Source organism: Halichoeres trimaculatus, unplaced genomic scaffold (assembly GCF_033239565.1).
Source record: "Halichoeres trimaculatus isolate MK-OKI-2021-1 unplaced genomic scaffold, fHalTri1.1 fHalTri1_scaffold_10, whole genome shotgun sequence".
In the NCBI taxonomy this organism is placed as follows: domain Eukaryota; kingdom Metazoa; phylum Chordata; class Actinopteri; order Labriformes; family Labridae; genus Halichoeres; species Halichoeres trimaculatus.
The window spans coordinates 5864686-5887134 of record NW_027437187.1 but is presented as its reverse complement, the minus strand read 5'-3'; the positions used below and the strand labels follow the sequence as shown (position 1 = coordinate 5887134).

Below are 22449 nucleotides of genomic sequence, written 5' to 3'. Positions count from 1 at the left end.
TCATTTCTGGTGGGAGGGACTATGACACAATTGAACGATGCAGGTGGAGGAAGGATGGAACTTTGGAGCTTCAAGATGCACTCCAGGCATATCAAAAAGAGAGCTGAAGATCAGGTATCAGGTGATTCTTTAGTGAATTGAGCCACACATGACCAAAACACCAGAATAAGGTCTGGCAACATCCCTCTTGTGTTTTTTAACTGTTGCAGTGATGAGTGTGAAAAGCCCTGCCTGCCACTGCCAGAGCCCCTCTCATGACTTTCGTGGAAATTGTCTAGTTTCAAAAGTTCTTGGTTACAGTACATCTGTTTTGTGTTTAACCTTACCCTACCACTGTATAAGGGTTCAACTCTTATGTTATAGTGCTGTTATACCGCCACCAAGTGGACACTAATTGTAACTACACTTACCATAGCAGAAGATGAAGAGATGCAGTAAGGGACAAATTAAACCAGGGGTGTCAAACTAATTTTTGTGTGAGGGCTACATATAGCCTTGAGATCTTGAATCTCAAGTAGGCCGGACCAGTAAATGTGCAATTTTAACTTCACCGATTGTACAAAGGCACAAAACACTGAATGATAGGTATCTGAAACTGAAACCTCCACAGCCTTTAGCATGTTTTTATCAACTCCCTCTTATGGTACAGCTTTGATGCTAATGTTAGCTGGCTAGTTAGCTGGCTTTCATTGCTTCATCACTGACCTCTGGGCTCCCAATGAAAACAGACTGCTGTTTCCTTGTTGCACCAGCAGATCATGTATCTTCTCTCTGCTCAGTTGTCCTGACAAGCTGTTGTATTTCTCGCCACGCTGAGTTTCAGAATATCGTATTTCTTGAGCACTGAAGCTTGCTGCTTAGACACCAAGCACACAGGTCATCCATTCACCTCTGAATTCATTCTGCAGGTCAGACTAGATCCCTGGCACGCCGGTTTTGGCCCACAGGCCTCATATTTGTCATCCCTGAATTAAAGGGATACATTTAATACCTGTATTTCTCCACAATATTTTTCTACTTATAGGTTGCTGCAAGTTCTGGGGAATTATCTGAGTGTACTTTTGGTTTTAAACAATCCTGTTTTCCTATCTCAAAATGCTCCAAAAGATTTATCTGCACACTATAAAACTATATTTCATTCAGGTTTGACCACCCTGGTGCACCAACCTAAGATTTTTTTCTGTTTTATTTAAGTTTTATATGCTTAGGATCATTTTTTGTGATATATAACCAAATTAGGGGTAAAATGTTTGACTGCATGTGGGACAAAACAGCCACAATCTTGAATGTTTACATAAAGAAATCATCAACTTTTTCCACACACTCTTAAAACATGTTTATAAGAAATTACACAGGCTCCTTTGATGAGAGCCTTTATTACTACTTTGTCAAAAATAGTTTTAATCAATCATTTTGGGCTTCAATCCCTGTTTGTCAAAAACACACATCAGCAGGTTATTAAAATCAAGTCAACAAGTCAATCTTCTCAAGTTTTTAAAGAAATGTTTTTAATCAGTGCAAAAGAAAATGTCGTTTCACACGGCTTTGTCCTCCAACGCGACCATCCAAAGGATCTCCTGGTGAGGAACTTGCTCCAGAAAACCAAAAGCCAAAAGCCCCGCTCACATAAAGGTATGGATTCTGTTAGCATTTCCACAGTCAACCATGTGGCGTGTAAGTCAGATGCCGATAGCTGTGTCAGCTACATAATAGTGTGGCAGCAATTGGGTGCAACACAGTAAACAAAGAGCAGCAATGGTAGACATCCAGCATTTTGTCTTCTTTGTGATTGGCATGTGGGTCCTTGTTATAAAACACAATCAGGCTTTGTTTCAGAGAAGACTGTGTAGCCAGGAGAAATGCAGCCACCGCTGTCGCACAGTAAGTGACTATTCTTTCAACCAATCAACGGTTAGCAGTGTTTCTAGTGCCACCTTTTGGGGTCTGATCGGTTCAGTCTGGCACCTCAACAGAAGGGTACCAAAAAGTGGGATGATACGGGATAGGACAGTAATTTGGGGACTTGTCCAAGGACTAGTCAACAGAAACACCACAAAATGCATGCAGTACTGAACCGCTCGGTGGTGAAGGAGAACCTTATTGACTGTTCTGCAAAAAACCTGACTTGAACGCCATTAAGAAACCTGTAAGGGGGCCGAACTGAAGACCAGGGTCCATGCCGGAAGAGCATCATAAATACAACCTCAAGAGGTGGCTTAAAGCTGACTAAATCTGTAACCATGGATATACCAAACATTGTCACTGGTGTCACCCATACTTCCCTAGAGACATTCTGCACCCTCATGTTTTTTTTTTCTGTATTGTATTGTATTGTGCTGTATTGTTTTTGCATGAATGGTTTTAACTTTCCACTTTTTAACAACCTGCTTAGGGACTACAGATGAAAATTAGCTCATGGCTAACTCTGGTATATTTACACTTTAAATGTAAAAAGAAGTGTTGATTAATATGCATTGTCCCTGATAAATAAATGAATAAATAAATAAATGAATGAATAAATAAATAAATAAATAAAATCAGATCTGGAGGGGCTTGAAGGATTTTCCAAAGAAGACTGGGCTGGGGTTCCTGAAGAGTTGTGTCAGAGACTTTTTACAAACTTCAACAACTGACTGCACGCTCTAATCACCAGAGAGGACGCACAGCTAACTGTTAGCATCAGGGGGATGAGGATCCTTACCATGGTAGATTTTGATTTTTGTGAAATCATGTTGTTTCTGTGTGGAAGTAAAATAATGTCAGCATCTAGAATAAAACTAGGATGTATGAAGAAGCTATGTTTAAAATCCATTAATCTGTTTAACGGCACTTGGGACATTTTTTGAAATAAACTGTAAGTTTCATGGAAGGGTAGAACATTTTGACGTGAAACTGAGGAAACCTCTGGGAGTGAGACAGCTGCCCTCTGGTTTGCATTGAGATCCTGCTGACCTTGTTTGGGTTCCATCCAGCTCTAACAATCTGTTTACTGTCTCATATGAGGTAGAGTCACTGTCATCCTTTAGCTCAGCCATGGACCAAAAGGCTCAGAAATATCAGTTATGAGCAGTTCACATGAAGAGTATTTCACCTTTTATTTGGTTATATCTTACACCTCTGTGTAATATTTTTTTTCCTTTTCTTTGTCATGGCTGTCACCTTGTCTGAGGAGGTTGCCTGGGATAACCCTGAAGAGTGCGTTGAAATCAAAGTCAGCTCTCAGTTAAAACTGAGAAGGCCGGTCGAGCAGTAGGACCCTGGGGTGAAGAAGCAGAGGCAGGGAGCAGGCCTGAGGGAGGAGGAGCCCTGTACAGACCAAACAACCCTCCACACCCATCAGACTCGGAAGTTCCTCTGCATTCCTTCCATTTCAAACAAACACAGACTTACACTCACACACCAGGAAGGGACCACTGTACCAACACGGGTAAGTGTGCACACATGGAGGGGACGTCTGTGTGTGTCCTCATTTCTTTCAAGGAAAACTAGATACAGTGGTGTGTGTGTGTGTGTGTGTGTGTGTGTGTGTGTGTGTGTGTGTGTGTGTGTGTGTGTGTGTGTGTGTGTGTGTGTGTGTGTGTGTGTGTGAGAGAGAGAGAGAGAGAGAGGATTGTTAAAACGTTTTATTTCTTTACAACTCTGTCCTGTTAAAGGCACGTCTGTCTCCCAGTGTCAGTCTTTTTATGTCCACAGCTCACATACAGAAATTATCAACATGTATCATGTGTCTAATGATGCCTAAAGCAAATGTGTCAGTGTTCCAGCAAGTAGTTATCAAGACGATCAGCTAAAAAACTATGCTGCCAACTCTGTGGATCAGAAGAACTAAACAATCCCTCATATTATCCTCCTCGTGACACTGACCAAAACAACCAATGGTCTGTTATCGACCGGTTAAGCATAAGTTGGTGCTTCTCTTTCCAGAAACAAAACAATGTAGTATTAAGTTGGATCAGGGCAGAATACATTTTACAAAAGTTTGTGTGTAATCCTGAAAGAAAAAGACTGATGAGAAAAGTAAGGAAGTGGTTTAAACTTTCAGTTGTTGCAGCGCGCTAAACTGGAGCAGAGCACTTCCTGTGGAGAGGCTCCAGGCCCCCCATGACCCCTAAAAGGGAGAGCAGTACAGGTGATGGAATGCAACGTGCATGGGCGTGGAAGTGGGATTTTCAAATGAACACCTCATGGTGTTAAATGTAAAACATAATTAATGTGCATCTTTAAGTTTGAACTTTCAAAAGTGGAGTTTTAACTTTGTTTAGAGTGGACATTATACACACTTTTAAAGTGTTAAGTACAACTCCATAAGCTTTGAATTAAAACCACTGATTTCACTGTGTAGCAGCCAGTTTTTACAAACTCAGTTCCAAAAACGTTGACACATCATGTAAGTGTAATGGAAACAAAATACAATGGTTTGAAAATCTCATGAACCCATATTTTATTCTCAAAAAACATAGACAACACATCAGCTGATCAAACTATAAAACTGCACTATTTTAAGAAAAAAGAATAAAATAATTTAAGTTTGATAGCAGCAATACATCTCAGAAAATTGAGACAGGACCATGTTGACCAGTGTGGCATCCTCTTTCTGACAACAGCATGTAAACGTGACGTAAACGTATGATTCTAGCTGCTCAAGACTCATAGTTCTTCGTAGTTCTATGTTACAGCGTTTGACTGTATATTTTGGTATTTGTCTGAAAACTTTGCTGCCAGTGCTTTCACTCTTTATTTATTTATTTATTTTTTTACAGATTTTTATTTGTATGGTAAAGTCCTGTATTTATAAAATTATTTCATGTAGTTCCATATTTCTACAGTGTTTGCCTGTAATTTTATAGTATTTGTCTGGAAACTTTGCTGCCAGTGCTTTTACCCTTTTTCTACAATTGTTTTTTTTTTTTTTTTTTTAACAGTGAATTGCAACCATGAGTGAGGAGGGTACAGGGTTCAGCTTTATGCTATTATTTTCACAATACCTAAAAACATCGAGGATGTCATTTTACAGATAGTTTCTGTACTTTTACAGTTTTGTTCAATGTTTTTTTTTAAATAGAAAAAATAATTATAATTGATTAATAATTAAAATTATTATAACTGTAAAATTTGGGGTGTTTTCTTTTTTTTTTACTGTGTAAAATAACCAAAAATATCTGTAAATCTACTAATATTTTGTTGTTTTATAAGAAAACAAAAAATCTGTTTAAAAAATACACACCATTTCCTGTAAAATTACATTTTTTTTAAACAGTGCAGGTGAAACGAAGCTTCTCTAATACAGTACAGTGTGTGAGCCTATCGTCACAGAGCCTCCTCCTGAACATTATATGGCTCAGTCAAACTGGCTGTAACTGTTGGAAACATGGATATCAGATAGGACATTTGCAAATCAAAGAGTGCAAACAGTTTATCAAAGGGTCACAGCACTTTCCAAGAATGACAACATGGTCAGAGAAACAAGTTGTTCTTCATTGCAAAAACTTTCAGAGGGTTGATAGCGGAGGAGTCCTTTCTTGATCTATCTTGGTGTCATGGTGGATGGATCATAGAGCTTTGAGTCTCATAAGCTCCAGCTTTGGGCATCATCCATGACGTATGTACCATTCTCTTTTTCTCCTATATAGGCACACAGGGGCTGGAGGCTCTTCTCTGACAGACATGGACATCCATGGACAACATGCAGGACATCTGGGTGAGTTTCCTTCCTCTGCTGATGTTTAGCCTTGAAGGTAGCATTTAAGAGCAAGGTGGTCTCTGCCACATCTCCACCATCATTCCCCTGTTTTGATTCACTTTCTGCTTCTTTGCGAATATTTTCGCTGCTGGACACTTAATGAAACAATACTGCTTATTGTCACAGAAAAGGCAGCGTTTCTCTGGTTTGTTATACTGAGGCCGTGCTGCTGAAGGAGGCTCTGATTTCTCTACCATGTCGGGGGAATGTTACTTGCTCTTGCTGAGATTTGACACCCTGTAATGGTCCGATTGATCTTGGGTGTGTACATCATCCTCCTGCATGCACACTCTGGACAATAGGAAAGCAGAGCAGAAATAGGTGTGCTGGTGGATGGGTAAATACTGGAAGCACCTGATTTCCATCACTACGAGAATCTCCATTTTGACCACTGGATTTAAAACATCCTAAAATGTCTTTCTGAGGACTTGTTGAGTATTTATCTCTGAAATCTCATTAGCAATCAACTCAGCTTGCAGCGTCTCCAATCGTCCTCGTTCTCATCCAATCCTCTGCAGACATGTTTTCAAACTTTCTTCACAAATTTTTACTGTTCAAGGTCATACTGTATAAAATAGACTCAAACTAGAATGCTACCAACTCTGTCAGTCCTCAAGGTTTGTTGCTAGGCAACCAGAAAATACATTTTTAAAAAGGATAACCTCAGGAAAACCATGTATATGACCACTCATGGTGAAAAAAGGTAGGTTAACTAATATTTTGTGTTCCTAAAGTGTAATCTATAGGAAATAAATTGCATATTAATTTGAGGAAATGTCAGTGACCCTCAAAGTTTTATTTCTTTAATTTTGAAAAAGTATGACAAAAACAAAACCAACAAACCAAAAAATGTCATAGTGTTTATGCTTAAGCTGAGGCCTCAGGTCATAACTGAGCAAATGTGGGACCTTCAGTACAAACAAGAAAATACTCCGCCGTCTCCGCTTGTTAGGGCAAGAACTTCAAACTGGCTGTAGAGCTCAACCGTGAGGCTGGTCATTAATTAACGATGATAAAGGGAGACCAGCTGCTGTTACATGTTGGAGCTTATCCGGTAACAAGTAATGATCAGCAACCACCATACTGATTATCAGTTATCATAAAATATTAATTTAGTTCATTGATCAAATAAATGACTAAAAAATTAATAGCATGCGTGGAAGACAATTATGATATACACAGTGTTTTGAAATCTTAAAAACATTTTCCCTTTGATCAACTGTTTCACCAGCTTTTAGTGCTCAGAGCATGATCCTTTCTGTCAGTGTTGAATTTTTTTGGTTTTCTATTACAGTATACAGTATAAATATGTAATTAATATGGTCCATTATTCAACAGAGTCTCCTATAAAATCTTCCTTTCATGCATTGCTGGTCAATCAGTTTGTGTCTTAAATTTTACAAAAAAATTTTTTTAACGCTCCACAGTACCATTTGCGTCGTAGAGCTCAGACAAGCTGTTCCCCCTGTATAGCAGGGTCTCATATTCACAGTGTGTCCTCCTCACTCATGGTTACAAACACTGTCACAATAAAAATGACTTTGCTGTGAAATAAAGGGAAAATAGTAAAATTTAGGACAAAAACTGATGGAGGACAAAATGACCAGTGATGCATGAGATGAAAGTGTTTTTAGAAAAAGGCCAGTGTGTTCTGTTTTGAATTTTTTTTTTTTTATTTGTCTCTGATCAAAAAACAAATCATTCCTGTATTTTTACAGTGTGTTTTTATGTAGTTCTATATTGACTGTAATTTTACAGTATTTGTCCGGAAACTTTGCTGCCAGTGCTTTTACTGTTTTCATTTTTTTTACAGTTCTATTTCATTACTACAGTGTAGTCCTGTATTTTTACAGTTATTTTTTGTTGTTCTGCATTTTTTACAGTGTTTAACTGTGATTTTACGGTTTCTGTCTGGAAACTTTGCTGTCGGTTCTTTTACCGTTTTTTTTTTTTTTTTTTTAACTGTTTTTTTTTTTCGTTTTTTTTTTTTTTTTTCAATCTGTGAATTGCAATCATGAGTGTGAGGGGTACAGGGTTCAGCTGGCATAATACCTTTAAAAACATCCAGGCTGTCATTTCACAGATAATTTCTGTAATTTTAAAGTTTTGGATAATGTTTCTAAAAATAAAAAAAAATGCTTGAAATTTTATCGGTTAATAACTATAAAATTTTGACTTTTTTTCTGTACAGTGTAAAATTACTGAAATTATCTGTAAATCTACTAGCATTTTGTTGTTTTACAAGAAAACAGAAAAAATCTGTTAAAATTACAGACCATTCCCTGTAAAATTGTAGATCACTCATCACTGCATATATATTGGGAGGTAGGGTACAAGCCGGCCTGGGGGGTATAAACTGGGCTAGGCCAAAGTATAATTCAGCCAGGGCCAGGTTAAACTTGGGTATGGCAGCATTGGTACATTCACCAATGGTCAAGACCTGGGACACAGTGGATCTGTCCCTGAGCCACGGCCTCTATGGACCTTTGCCACTCCTTTTGTCAGGTTAGGTTTGTAGAGCTTGTACTGTGGTGCCTGGTTGATGAATCAGTTCAGTGTTTAGTGAAAGACTTGGATATCTGGTGGCTGATCACGGGTGTAAAGTTTGGTTGATGGGTATTTTCTACCTAAATCAATGGTGGATTGGCAGAATTTGAATATCCAAGCCTTCAGAAGGTGCAATAGATATGGGGCAAGCACATATCAAACTAAAACTGTTCTGTAAACTATTCTTTAGGTGAAACCAAGACTCCAGCTGGTGGTGAAGAAGATGTCTTTGGCAGCAGAAGTGAAACAGCTCAGCAACTGGAGGATAAAATGGAAACAGTGAGCAAACAGAGTGCTCCAACAGTCGGACCAGGCTGGACCAAAGTTAGCTGTCCGTGCTGTTTATCAGAGAACGTGGAGCCATTGGTTTTCATCAAACTTGGGGAGCAAGTGCGCCCTGAGACAAAAAGGTGGCTCATCAGATTGATAGGAGCCCCTCAGAAAGATGGAGGTACGTTCAAATGTCCAATGATTACTTTAAGATGTCCTGTAGAGTCAAAAAGTCAAAGTGCGAGATTGTTACTGATAATATTCATGATCTTTGAGTGATGCTGAAAAAGGAAGACTGAACTGGAACAGACGACAGAATATGAAAATTATGTATATCAGCAAATCTGTTTAAAGTCATGTGGAAATAAACCTCTGACTCTAACCTCAGTGAAAAAAACATTTTTTCTCTGTTTTATATTGTTCCTCTTTTCGTTTACATCTGATAACTGTTTCCTTCCTGTTCTGTCACAAACCACAAAGTAACCATGTCAGCACTCCCTCTGTGTTCCTCTGTCTGAATGTCTCAGGCGCTGGATTGCTCGCCCACCCAGGTGAGGATGCAAGTAGTGACATCATCATGGTTTCTGCTCCACGCTGTACGCTGCTCAGAGCCACGGAGGACTTGAGTCTCTGTAAGACATACTCCAACGGGGAAATGGAAGCTTTCTCCTACAAGAACAGAGACAACTTTAAGGATTCAGGTACAAATGGGGTTTATTCACAAAACTTTTATCAGCTGAAAACCATAACTGAGGTCATTTTCACTTCGGTTTTTAGAATGTCAAGATAAAAAAAGAAACAACTTTCAGGATTTGAAAAGCGAGTAATGTCAAGTTAACACATAAATAATATTGCATTAAAATCAGAAATACTTTATTGATTTATTGAGGGGAAATTATGTCAGTTACATCCCATACAAAACATATAGGAACAAAGAGTGACATCTTAAACAGGAAGTGGGAACCTTGGAGCTGCTAGCATGCCCAGCGCCCCGTTACAATAGATATAAAATTAAAACATTGGGAGAAGAGAGGACAAAAAAAGCTAAATTCCAGACTATGTCCCAAAAGGGGGGCAAAGGGGGGACTCTTCTACTACAGAGCCATGTTGTTGTAATGTTTGTGCTTTAGCGTTGTCTTAGTGAACCATGCAAGGTCTCCCTTGAAAAAAAAACAACATTGGGGAGCATATGTTGTTTGAATTTTTTATAGAAACTGTCAGCATTGATGGAGCCTTTCAGAGCTGTCCATGTCGTGGACACTAATGCTCCCCCATTCCATCAGAGACCCAGGCCTTTGGACTGTGAGTTGATAACAGGCCGAATGGTCCCTCTAATCTTCAGTTCAAAGGACACAGCATCCATGATTAAAAAGCAGAATGTCAATGTTTGCTGTGCCTGACCACTGAACAGTTTTCCCCTCTGTCTTAGTCCATTTTAGACAAGCTCTAGTCCAGAGAAGGCAGCAGCGTTTCTAGATTGTGTTTAAAGGTAGTTTGTTCTCTGCCTGACTGAGCTTTAACTTACATTTGTGTACGGAACAGTGGACTGTGTGTGAATTTAGACTGAAGGTAAAAACCTTAGTTGTCGTGACTTAGCGCTTCAAGTTAGTTTGGCTGCAGGTGCTGCCATCTAGTGCCAGAAGAAGAGCATTTTTTTTTACCATCTAGAACAATTGAATTGCTGGATGCCTCTCATCGTTACTCTTTGTTTACTGTGCCCCATTTTTTATTCTTCATTTATTAGTGGGATATTCTGTGTCATGCTGCTTTGACACCATGCTGTCACGTAACTGATGTGGCTATCAGCATTCAGCTTACACGCCGGCTGTCAAGAAGGGTTGGCTGTGGAAACACAAACAGGATAAGGCTTTACTGATCTGACCTGTACCAAACTGTACTGATTGGTACTGGACTGTTTTTTGGAATCTGGGCTTAAGTGTTCCCCGAGCAGATGAGTCTTCAGACATCTCAAAGTAGAAAGGGACTCTGCGGATCATATAGAGTTAGGTATTTTATTCCACCATTTGGGAACAACAGAGGAGAAGAGTCTGGCTAGAGATTTGGAGCCATGCTTGCTTGCGGCTTTGTTTTGCAAGTTAGAAGAAGTTAGCCAAGCGGTTCAGTTCAGTTTGTCTTCGTACGGCACACATTATACGGCGTTTCCACTGAGTGATCCTGGGACAGATCCCCAAATAACAAAGACGAGCCGTCCCACTTTTTGGGAACCTTTTGTTTGGGTATGAAGCTACAACACTGCAGTCCGTTGATTGGTCGAAAGAATCGTCACTTACTGCGCGACAGGTGCTGCATTTCTCCTGGAGGCACACAGCCTTCTCTGAAACAAAGCTTGATTGTTCTTTGTAACAAAGAGCCACATGTCAATCACAAAGATGAAATTCTGGATGTCTCCCATCGTTGCTCTTTGTTTACTGTGCTGCGTTTTTCTTCTTCGTCGGCTTTATTAGCGGGGTACGCTGTGTCGTGTTGCTATGGTGTCATGCTACGAGTTAACAGATGTGGCTTTTGGCATTCGGCTTACATGCTGCCTACCACAAGGGGGCACGGTTTGCTGTGGAAACACAAACGAGATCAGACTTAATCTTATCAAACCTTGCCAAACCGTACTGATCTAAACTGGACTGCTTGGTGGAAATGCGGCTTACGAATTTGATTGGACTCCATTTTTTCCCCATCAACCTTTCCCATTTATGTGTGTGACAGACAACATGGAGGCGTTCCTAACCCTTGCAGAGAGACAGTACATCGTAAAGTATGAGCTGGACAGCCTGTGCGCACAGAGAGACCTGAGGATTCCTGGACTGCCTGACAGCTGCACTCTGCAACACCGAGATAATATATGTGAGTGCTTTCTCTCTGTGGGGACTACAGTCAAGTGTAACAACTTTTTCTTGTAAACATTGGGAAAAGTGGCCATCTCGGCACATTCCTAGTCAGTGTTAGTGTCGTTTTTTTAGTATTCAGTGTTTGTTGTTGTTATTGTTGTCATTGTTTGTAGCATGCTTCATGCTCTGTGCCTGAGACTGACCAATACTGATGCACAACAGTCTGGGTACCTAAGGACATTTTCTCTTATACTCCAGTTACTCAAAATGCTTTTGTTTGTTAGTCTTAACAACTATTACCTTGTTGCAGGGAGGAAACTTGAGTCAGCAGGTGTTATCAAAGACATGTTTCCCCTTCACAATGAAGACAAACTGAAGGATCTTAGCCAAGCCTGGTACACAGGAAACCAGCTCGTTCAGCCACTTGGTGGGTAATGATACCACACTAACACCCCAAACACATCAGTGTCAAACTCTACCACAACAGGGATTTTGTAACACCACCATGAACATCAGGGCTGCATTTGACCATAAAGAGACCTTAAGCGAAGTTAGGTGCACCCTCTGTCAGATCATAATCAATCAGTATAAACTACAGTAGGAATGAGCCACTTCAAGTGGTCAAATGCCTTTATTCAGCATTATCAAGCCAAGCCTCTGCACATCTGTGTTAGCACATTAGCTAGCTTCTCTTCCACTACAGAAACAACTCTTCCAGTTTCCTACAGTTCTCACCTCAGGTCCAGAACATGCACCTTTTGGTCCTCTGAAAAGTTTTGCAGGCCCAGGAATCACAACGTGATGGAGTTATGCTGAGGCTGGAATCCCACTGGGGAGTGGGAGCTGGCCTGGGAGCTATGCTGGAGGCCGACACAGGGTACAGAGTGCTTGGAGCTGAGTGGGGAGTCAATGCTAAATACAGTGTTGGCCTGGAAGCCGAGCTTTAAGCCGACACTGGAGCTGGTGTTTGGGACTTGGAGCAAAGAAACAGGAGGTGATTGACGCCCATAAGGAACAGCACCTAGCTTGGTGGTGCCTTGCAGCTTTGGTGGGAGGTGATGTGTGTGGCCCTTGATGGCTATGTCTCTGATGGCAGCCTACTCTGGCCCCAGTTAATATGGCTTACCTTGTTCCACACCACGGAGACCCACCACGTTGGCTCCCTACAGCCATAGACTCACCTCAACATTGTTTGACAATCCTTTTACCTAAACAGTCCATGAATCACAAACAAATAGAATGGAATAGAATAGAATAGGATAGAATGTATTTTATTAATCCCAAAGAGAAATTCAGGTAGCGCCTCAGCAGCAAAAAAGGAAGTGTAAAGTGCAAAAGAATAATATAAGAGTAACCTTGGAAAAAAATGTTTAATAGATGTTGGCTTGGCCATCATTCTCCTGTCAGCCTCAAACTCCACAAGGGCCACAGGACATCCCAGGGCTGAGCTGGCCTTCTTTACCAGTCCGTTAAGTCTCTGTCTCCCGTATCCTGTCTGCCCACAGCAGGTGAAGCTCTCCCAATGTGGTGTCTCCGTCTGGTGTTGGCTCTGATAGCCATGTCTGTGAATAGCATGGTGCTACTCTGGTATTCCCTTTGGTGCAGAGTTAGCACAGCTAGGTGGTCCGTTTTATTGGAGGTAGATCTTGCATTCCTTGTAACAATGGATGAAAGGACAGGTCAATTTAGTCTCTTCTTCTTAGGCCCCGTTTACATGACGCCGAAAACGGTCAGTTCCGCAAACATTTCGTTGCATTTTGGCCTTCCGTTTAGATGAGACCACATTGCGTTTACAGTGAAAACGCAAACTTTTGAAAACGCTCCCCAGAGTGGAAAGATTTGAATCCGCTCCTTCATCCAGCTTCGTGTAAACACAGAGCGGAGCGTTTCAGGATGAAACGCTGACTTCACCGCATGCGCACTCGCAGCTTCAGGTGAAGGCTCCGCGCGCAGCCACATTTCCAGTTGAGCCATTCCGGTCAAGTAGGTGGCGGTAACGCGCGTCATGGTTGGATTGCCAACCGTCTCACACAACAAAACAGCAGAAAAAGAAAGAACAGAAGAAGAGACTTGTCCTCCTGGAGTCGTATGAATGCGGATCGTTTTCACGCTGTCCTCATGTAAACGTGGGTGGCTTTTGGAAATGCAAAGGAAGAATCTTTGCGGGAGTCTCCGTGTAAATGGGGCTTTAGTCTCCGCTGCAGCAACAACATGTCATCCTCACCTTCTTCTCCTCAGCTCAAGGAGAACATTGGGCCTAGCACTGGTTAGCATTGACATGCTACAGGCTGCCAACAGCTGATCTTGCGTGTAAACAATGCAACCATGGTCACACATAGGCTCACTGGACTAACACAGGAACAAACATGGTAAAAAGAGAAGAAAAAGAGAGAACTTCTGCCACTCAAGCTGCCCTCAGCAATGGAAAGATAAGAAGACCAAGGTGCAGAATCCATTAAAAATTTTTATTCAGCAAACCAAAAGTTTAAAAATAAAAACAAAATTTCAAAGTCTAAAACACTTACTTAATCCAAGCAAAAACATTGTGCATGAATAACTCAACAAGAGAACACGACCAGAAAACATGACAGAAAGACGAGCCAAGAACAGGAGTAAAAACTGAAGAATCTGAGACACTGAATAGATAAAGGGTGCAGTCGAACAGAAGAGAAACACAAACACAGAAACACAAAAAATACACATAACAAAAACAACCAACACATGACAGTTATCCTAGGTGCCAAACCAGGATTGACAGCAGACTGTTGGACCCTAATTTTTCGTCTTTTGCTTCATCTAGATGCGGTGAATGAGTATTTTGGAAGCACTGTGGCTTTTTACTTCAGCTTCCTCGACTGCTACACCTGGTCTTTGCTTCCTCCAGCCATCCTTGGCCTGTTTATAACATACTTTTCAGGTAGGTGGTACGTGTTCTTGATCATTCATCCACTTGTTGCGTTTTAGATGCGAAATAATGATATTTGGTTTTCTTTGATTGACAAAAAAAAGCCTGAATCCATGCACTTTCTTCTCACAGGGGTGGTTCAAAATGAGATGCTGGAGTCAGTCTCAAGTTCAGGGGTCAAAGGTGATGAAGAAGAACCGGAACCAGCAGTCTCCGGTCACATGATCCAGGCTGTGTTCAGCATGCTCTGGTCTACTGTTGTCATGGAGATGTGGAAGCGTCGGAGCTCTTCCCTGTCGTACCGCTGGGGGACTCTTCACCTTGCAGAACGCTTCGCAGAGCCACGGCCTGGTTTTAAAGGCAGACTTGGGGTCAACCCTGTGACAGGTCGCATGGAGCCACTTTTTCCAGAATGGCAGAGAGAAGCGCGCATGGCTCTGGTGTCAGTCCCTGCTGTGGGGCTGTTTCTAGGTAAGAAATCAGTCTAGATTCGAAGTAAATGAATTTTTAGGTTTGTATTATTTTGTTGGCTGTTTTATAATAAACCTCAGGTGAGACAGGTGTCAGATTACCATTTGATACTTCTTTCACCTGACATTCCACAGTCTTCAAGAACAATAAAAGGTCACGCGCTCTTTTCCTGACATGTCTTCTCTGATAGGACTGGTGGTTCTGGGCATGTTTTGCTTCTATTGGGGAGAGGCCAAGATGCAACAGCTCCATGAAGATTGGGACTCGATGCTGTCTCAGACTTTGCTCTACATGCCCTCAGTGCTTCACATCATCTATACAAATGTTCTGGCAACTGTTTACAAGACGATAGCGCTTATGCTAACTGAGTACGGTGAGTAAGACGGGCGGCATGCCTTGGCATGCATGAAATAAAATATATACTCAGGCAACACAGATTTAAAAAAATCATGTAACACATTGTAAAGAATTAACAAAACTTGATGGTTGGGAAATCATTTCAGCCCTAAATTGAAGCGAAAACAGTACACAGACATGAAAGTGAAAATAAAATATTTTAGTGTTATGGCAATTGGTACCGGTACTCAACGGTACCAATTTTCAGTACTTTTTTTTTGTTAATGTAGTAAAAAATATCAATTTTGTTCATGATAAAATCTTTTTTTTTTTTTTCAATTTAACATATTTAGTCTTCATTGTATAACCTTGCAACGCTGTGTTCATGTCTAGCATGGAAAATTACCTATTCTTCCACTCCTTCACAGTCACAAGGATGCATTTAGGAACCTAAACATGATACCTTTTGATTTTATGTGAATCTGAACCTGCACTTTTGACAGAATTCGGTCGGTACCTATAAATGTACCTAATTCGGTATCTATCCCTACATTTTAAGCCAGAAAAGTTTCAAAAAGGTTAGGACTGTATGGGCTGAAAATTGTGCAACAAAAAACTGAATTTAAATTGATATTTTGATATATATATATATATATATATATATATATATATATATATATATATATATATATATATATATATATATATATAAACACACATATAAATTGTATTGAATCTACTGGAAGAACTAAACTGTCCATGCTCCGTAAATTCAAAAATTCTGTTTCAAAATTCAATTTATGGTCATACAACCATCACATCATCTACATTTGTGAGGACAACTAATCAGGCACAGATTCACGGAAATCCTCTTCACATCCAATTGAATTTAGCACTTTTGAATTTATTCATATTCAACTTTTGGGTGAAATTAAACAATGTAAGAAGTTAATGCCACAGGTAAAGTATGTGAAAGTAAAGCATTTTAGTCAAAGCATGTAATGGTAATTCATTCCTTCATCTGAACAGTTGGTTGGGACAAAAACAAACAATACAGAAGTTGTAGGTTTTTTAACAGATAAACTAGGGCTGCCACTTTTGGGTGCCAGACATTTTCAAGGATCTTGAAGGATCTTTTAAGACCCAAATTATCTTGATTTCTTTGATTAAAGAATAGCAGACATCATGCTCATGTGTTCCTGTTCAAGACCAAATATGCTCAAACTAATCCTTTAGAAAAGTATGACAAAGTGGAGCTACACAGCAAAGTTATATTTAAGAGACATGACATTTTTCCGTTCACAGATAAAACAAGGGAGGTAATCAAAGATGTCTTCCAAGATGTGTGTGGTGAAATGTTGAGTTCATCCAACAACAGCTTGTAGAGTTAGTTGTGGAGTTACTGGGGCATTGCTGTGATGCTTGTTACACAAAAAAGCTTTCATATTGTTGATTTCTGAAGTCTTTTACTGCACATTCAGAAACACCACACACATTTACTTTGTCCAAGATCTTTATCCCAACATCTGTTTTCTCCTTTTAATTTTTAAGATTGACCCACTGATAACAGATGTCAGGACTTTCTGTATTCTTCTGGTGAAATTTCATCTGCTAATATTTTTTCTTAATCTTGTCTCAGTCACACCGTTACCATTCTCCGAGGTTTATTGCTGTGTATGCATATTAGGCATGCACAATTTGAATTTTCTGGAGAGGAGTTTTCCATGAGGTTTTCCCCACATATGTCGTTCTGTGTTGCTTTCATGGTGTAATTAGTTAATCGGACAGTTATTCACAGTCATTCATGTGACTAATGCGATGGCCTCATGGGCCATTCCATGACAGAACCTGAGGTCCCATTTGTTTCGTGACTGGATGTGCATACAGGCCCACGTTTTACAGGTTAACTTAAATCTCCACTAACTTTTGTTTGCTTTGAGAGTATTTGTTTTTAAAACTTGTAATTTGCTGAATGTTAAAAATACTGACAGGTATTTATCTTCTCTCCTTCAGAAAACCACAGAGAAGAATCTGCCTTTGAAAATCATCTGACAACCAAAGTCTTGGTGGTGAGTTAATTTGTTCCTTTCTTCAAAAATGTTCTTCTATTTCTTGTATTTGCTAATTAATATGCTGTTCATTTGTTTATAATAATTGTACGTATTACTACTGTTACATTCATTACATTTACTCTGGTTATTATTAAAGGCTCCTTGACTTGACTTCTCTCCCTCCTTTAGTTTACCTTCTTCAACTACTTTGCAGTGCTCTTTCACATTGCATTCTTCAAGCAGGATGTGCCCATGCTTCGTAAGGTGAGCTCAGCCCTAAAGGTCCAAAATGTTGTGTCTTATCGCCGGTTCATCAGAGATTTAAAAACATAGAAAACTCTCTGGCCTGTCTTACTGTCTGTTTTATAAGGAGAACATGATTCAGCCAATACTGGAAGCAAAAAAACAGGAGTTTCCAAATTTACATCATTTGATCCAAATGACTGTTTGAATGAATAAACTGAGATGGTAAATCCTGTCATGTAGAGAGATTTTTAGTCTACGTCATCATAAAGCTGCGCATGCATTTTGACCGCAGAAGCAACGTTTAGCTCCATTCATTCAGACAAGTTAGCGTTTTTTGAACTCTAAATTCAACCTGTTAGCAACATCAAAATGTACGGTTGTTGGTCAGAAATGATACTATACAACAGAAGGAACATCTATCAAGTTTGGGCGGTTACAGAGCAACCAGTGTCATGGAGTTAAAAGCGACTATGCCAACTGGTGACTCTCAGATAAAGGTATCAGTGATTAATGACTGAGAGTCACACTTTGCGCTGAAACGCCAGAGACGTCTGTGGGTGTGTAATTAAATGTGCCATCTTTATCTAACCTCAGTCAACCAGGTTTGACCACACTTTAAAAAAAATGTAATTTTACAGGAAATAGTCTGTAATTTTTAACAGATTTTTCCTCTTTTCTTATAAAACAACAAAATGCTAGTAGATTTACAGATATTTTCATAATTTTACAGTCAAAAAAAATCTGAATTTTACAGTTATTAACCCTTGATTTTTAAAGTATTTTTTTCTGTTTTCAAAAACATTGTACAAAACTGTAAAATTACATAAATTATCTGTAAAATGACATCCTGGATGGTTTTTTAGGTATTATGCCAGCTGAACCCTGTACCCTCCTCACTCATGGTTGCGATTCACTGATTTTAAAAAAATGGTAAAAGCACTGGCAGCAATGTTTCCAGATAAATACTGTAAAATTACAGTCAAACACTGTAAAAAAAATACAGAACAACGTAAAATAACTGTTGAAATACATGATTACATTGTAGAAAACAAAGAAAACAAAAAGTACTGTAAAAAAAAAAAAAAAAAAAACGGCATAAGCACTGGCAGCAAAGTTTCCAGACAAATACTCTAAAATTACAGGCAAACACTGTAACATAGAAATGCATAAAAAAAACACTTTAAAAATACAGGAATGAATTGATTGTAATTTTATTTGTCTGGAAACTTTGCTGCCAGTACTTTTACTGTATTTTTTTTGAAGATTTTTTTTTTTACAGTGCACAAACAAGCAGTATTCACTGCTGATACTTAAAATCCAGATCTGACTTTGCTTATTTAATGAAAAAGTTGGTTTGGGGCCAAGGTTCTGACCAAAGATGGACTCAGTATATAGAGGAAATAATAAGTGAAGCTATAAATGATGATGAACAGAAACAGATTTTAGGATCAAAGTAAAATTAGTGAATATTCTGAAATGATGAACCAGTCTATTAACCCTGAAATACTAAACCATTAATATTCTGATTTGCTGCAGTTTTCTGGACAAAGTTTTCTGGTTCTTTTGTTATGAACCTGGTCTCAGACACACAGGTCTGTGTGCTCCTTTTGGTCTGGGAGGGTTTCTGATTTATTGACAGAAGTTTACTTCCTGGTCTGTCACAGTCTGGTAAGTGTCCTTGGATAATGCAGTCATGAGCAGAGTGGGGAGTTTTGTGTTTAAACTCCTCCCTGGGTACACGCTGGATTTCTCCTCTAAAAACGTCTGTCCACCTAATATCTGCCCGCTTGCTGATCTCTTCTGTCCAGTCACTGCTGTTTCTCAAACCTGGGTGCTGTTTACCATCCATCAGAGTGATGATATTAAGTTAAAAAATGTGTTTTTTGGTTGTTAACTCCTCCACATGGGTTTACAAACTATTATACTCCACACTGCTTCTACACTCAAGTTGCGCGTGTGTCCACCATTTTTGTTAGACAAATCATCCCTCTATTGAGTAAATAGTGTGTCAAATCAGTGGAATGATAGCAAAATATAATGACACATTTATTTTGTCTGTCTCAAGCGTCTAGCATCTCTGCTGGTAGTGACCCAGCTGGTAAACCAGGTGACAGAGGTGGTCATCCCTTTTTTGGTGGATAAGTTCATGAGCGCCACATCTAAGACTGAGAGTGAAGATGACCCACAGGAGGATAAATTCAGGAAGCAAGGCGCTATGCCGGTCTTCCCTGTGAGTACACGTCATCCAGAAGGAAACCAAAGTGTGATGAAAAGGTTTCAGTGGAGTGACACAGATCCTTGTTCTGTTTTAGGGCCTTTTTGCAGAGTACATTGAGCTCCTGGTGCAGTTTGGGTATTTGAGTCTCTTCTCCTGCGTGTATCCTCTGACGGCCGTACTCCTGCTCATCAATAACCTGACGGAGATTCGATCGGACGCCTACAAAATCTGTAAACTCTTTCGCAAACCCTTTTCTCCTCCTGTGGCGAACATGGGCGTGTGGCAGGTCAGCAAAAAACAGCATGCTCAGCTGAAAAGTGTGAAGTAAGACACAACCAGTACAGCCAGCTAAGAGTTAACTGCTGTCATGTCTTGTCATTGTCAAGACTGCCTTCGAGGTCCTCAGTTTTGTCTCCGTGGTGTCAAACTGCTGGCTGCTGCTGCTATCACCACAGTTAAAAGACCTTTTTGAGGAGGGGAGAATGAGCAGCACAAATCTCCTGCTGCTGGCTGTTGCAGTTGAGGTAAGAAGGAAGCTGGACGTGTCCTGAGTGAGTCCCTTTCAGAAATAATCACTTGTTCTCCTGACATTTTGCCTCTCTGTCTGCAGCACGTACTGATCCTGGTTAAGTTGTTCCTGACAGTACTGATCCCTGATGAACCGGACTGGATCCGAAAAAAGAGAGAGCATATAGAGTACACATCAATGCAGGCCTTGAAACAGCAGGTTTTCTACCGTCTCAGATCACCGTATCACTCTGCAGTTTGGTGTTTCTTCTATGTCTGACACTGTTCTTTCTTTCTACAGAGGCTGTTTGCTGGGGAGTCCTAAGGGTGTTTCAGAACCGCTTCATTTGTTGCTGTGTTGAGCTACGACGGTACAGTCCACGACCTCGACGTTATGTGGACCAGGCTGGAGTAAAGCCTTGGGTCTCTGGCTGGGCCCACAATGAACACTGCTTTGCTCCTGAATCCTCCCTGTAATACTTGAACGTGCTTCTCCTGCTCTCACTCACACTTTGCTTTTGCAGTGTACATCAGCAGGTCATAAAGTATTACACGACTGCAGCGTTGAATGTCAAATGCAAGGTATTGTTCATGTTTCAGCTCTGAAGGAAGCCTGTTGTGATAAAAGGCGTGGTCATGAGGGTTTAAGGTGAGAAAGAAATGAAAAGCCACCAAAGACATGCAGAGATTTCACCTGTGCTGGAAACGACAAAGGAATGGTGGCAAGCTTTACAATCACAGTTTTTGTTTTTTATTAAGGATTGCTTGTTCCCAGAAGGTTCATTCTTTGTGCAGGCAATTATGTCTTATTTAACTGATGGTGCAATAAACCCACTGTGGAAGTTGACTCATGGCTTAACAGTTACTTACATTAGTGTTTTTCAGCCACACTTAAAAAAATATATAATTTTACAGGATATGGTCTGTAATCTTTAACAGATTTTTCCTCTTTTCTTATCAAACAACAAAATGCTAGTAGGCTTACATATTTTTAGGTTTAAATATTTTCAGTAATTTTACACAGTCAAAAAAATATATATAAAAACTATATTACGGTTATTAACCTTCGATTTTAAAGTATTTTTTTCTGCGTTTCAAAAACATTATAGAAAACTGTAAAATTACTTAAATTATCTGTAAAATGACATCCTGGTTGGTTTTTTTTAGGTATTATGTCAATAATAGCGTAGAGCTAAACCCTGTACCCTCCTCACTCATAGTTGCAGTTCACTGTTTAAAAAAAAAAAAAAAAAAAAAAAAAGCACTGGCAGCAAAGTTTCTAGACAAATACCATAAAATACCAGTCAAACACTGTAACATAGAACTATGTAAAAAAAAAGAAAAAAAGAAAAAAAAACATGAATATTTTTTTTGATCGGAGAAAAATTAAAAAATAAAAAAATAAAAACCCCTCCAAACAGAACACACTGCCCTTCTCCGAAAAACACCTTTCTCGCATGCATTACTGGTCATTTTGTCCTCCATCAGTTTTTGTCCATATTTTACTTTTTTTTATTTTATTTTACAGCAGTCATTTTATTGTGACAGTGCTTGTAACTATTACTGAGGAGGACACACTGGATATGAGACCCTGCTGTACAGGGGGCACAGCATGTTTGTGCTACCTGTGTGAACTGGCTCTCTGCACTCCAAAGGGTGGACCCTGTACCAAGTGATATTTGCGTTTTGTTTTTGATAAACAAGATGTGTTGATGGTTTTTGCTTTGTTGGTCGAATTTTTAATAACGATGTTATTGGAATTACACAGCCGGTCCATGCAGAGTTGCACAGGCAGCCTGTTCCCCCAATGCAATATTTTAATGTTCAGCAGAGTCTTATGTCCTCTGTGTGCCCTCCTCACTCACGGTTACAAAACACCATCACAACATAAAGTATTTTGCTGTAAAATAACAGTATTTTTCTGCAGAACTCTTTGCATTGTCACTATATTGAAAGTGTTTGTCCGCGATAATTCAGGAAAAATCTGTTAAATAATGGTACTTTTCTCTAAAATTACATATTAATACTGTAAATCTGCAGACATTTATCTTTAGTTTTATGGACACAGTTTGTTTTTATCCATTACAAATTTGTTATTGTGATTAGGAAAAAAAAAGTATTTTCACAGGAAATTACTGTAGATTGATTTGACTGTTTCCTAAAATAAATAATTTATACTATAAAATTACAGAGATTAACCTTAAAGAAATCTGATTTGAATGTGTTTTGACTTAATTTATATGCTATTTTACAGTAATACTGTGTGTTTATTTTGACTGAAAAGTCTAATCCTGTATTTTTATAGTTATTTCATG

At 39.5% G+C, this 22449-nt stretch overlaps 1 protein-coding gene across 1 annotated transcript; it reads left to right on the top strand.

Moving 5' to 3' along the window:
• Positions 1 to 3293: 3293 nt before the first annotated feature.
• ano10b (anoctamin 10b) lies at positions 3294 to 20986 on the top strand. Its single transcript, XM_074677833.1, has 16 exons — positions 3294 to 3427; positions 5631 to 5698; positions 8478 to 8738; positions 9085 to 9258; positions 11279 to 11416; positions 11711 to 11827; positions 14201 to 14317; positions 14438 to 14776; positions 14967 to 15149; positions 17126 to 17181; positions 17353 to 17427; positions 19475 to 19639; positions 19722 to 19913; positions 20014 to 20151; positions 20238 to 20354; positions 20436 to 20986. Exons 2-16 carry the CDS (start codon positions 5665 to 5667, stop codon positions 20457 to 20459), a joined length of 2130 nt encoding a protein of 709 aa, XP_074533934.1. The 5' UTR covers positions 3294 to 3427; positions 5631 to 5664; the 3' UTR covers positions 20460 to 20986.
• Positions 20987 to 22449: the final 1463 nt, after the last annotated feature.

What these genes read in the sequence shown, in the direction of transcription:
- ano10b (XM_074677833.1), top strand. Translation starts at nt 5,665, where the DNA reads ATGGACATCCATGGACAACATGCAGGACATCTGG. An exon ending in GTTTATAACATACTTTTCAG is followed by an intron (nt 14,318 to 14,437) that starts GTAGGTGGTACG and finishes TTCTTCTCACAG; the next exon opens with GGGTGGTTCAAAATGAGATG. An exon ending in ATGTGCCCATGCTTCGTAAG is followed by an intron (nt 17,428 to 19,474) that starts GTGAGCTCAGCC and finishes GTCTGTCTCAAG; the next exon opens with CGTCTAGCATCTCTGCTGGT.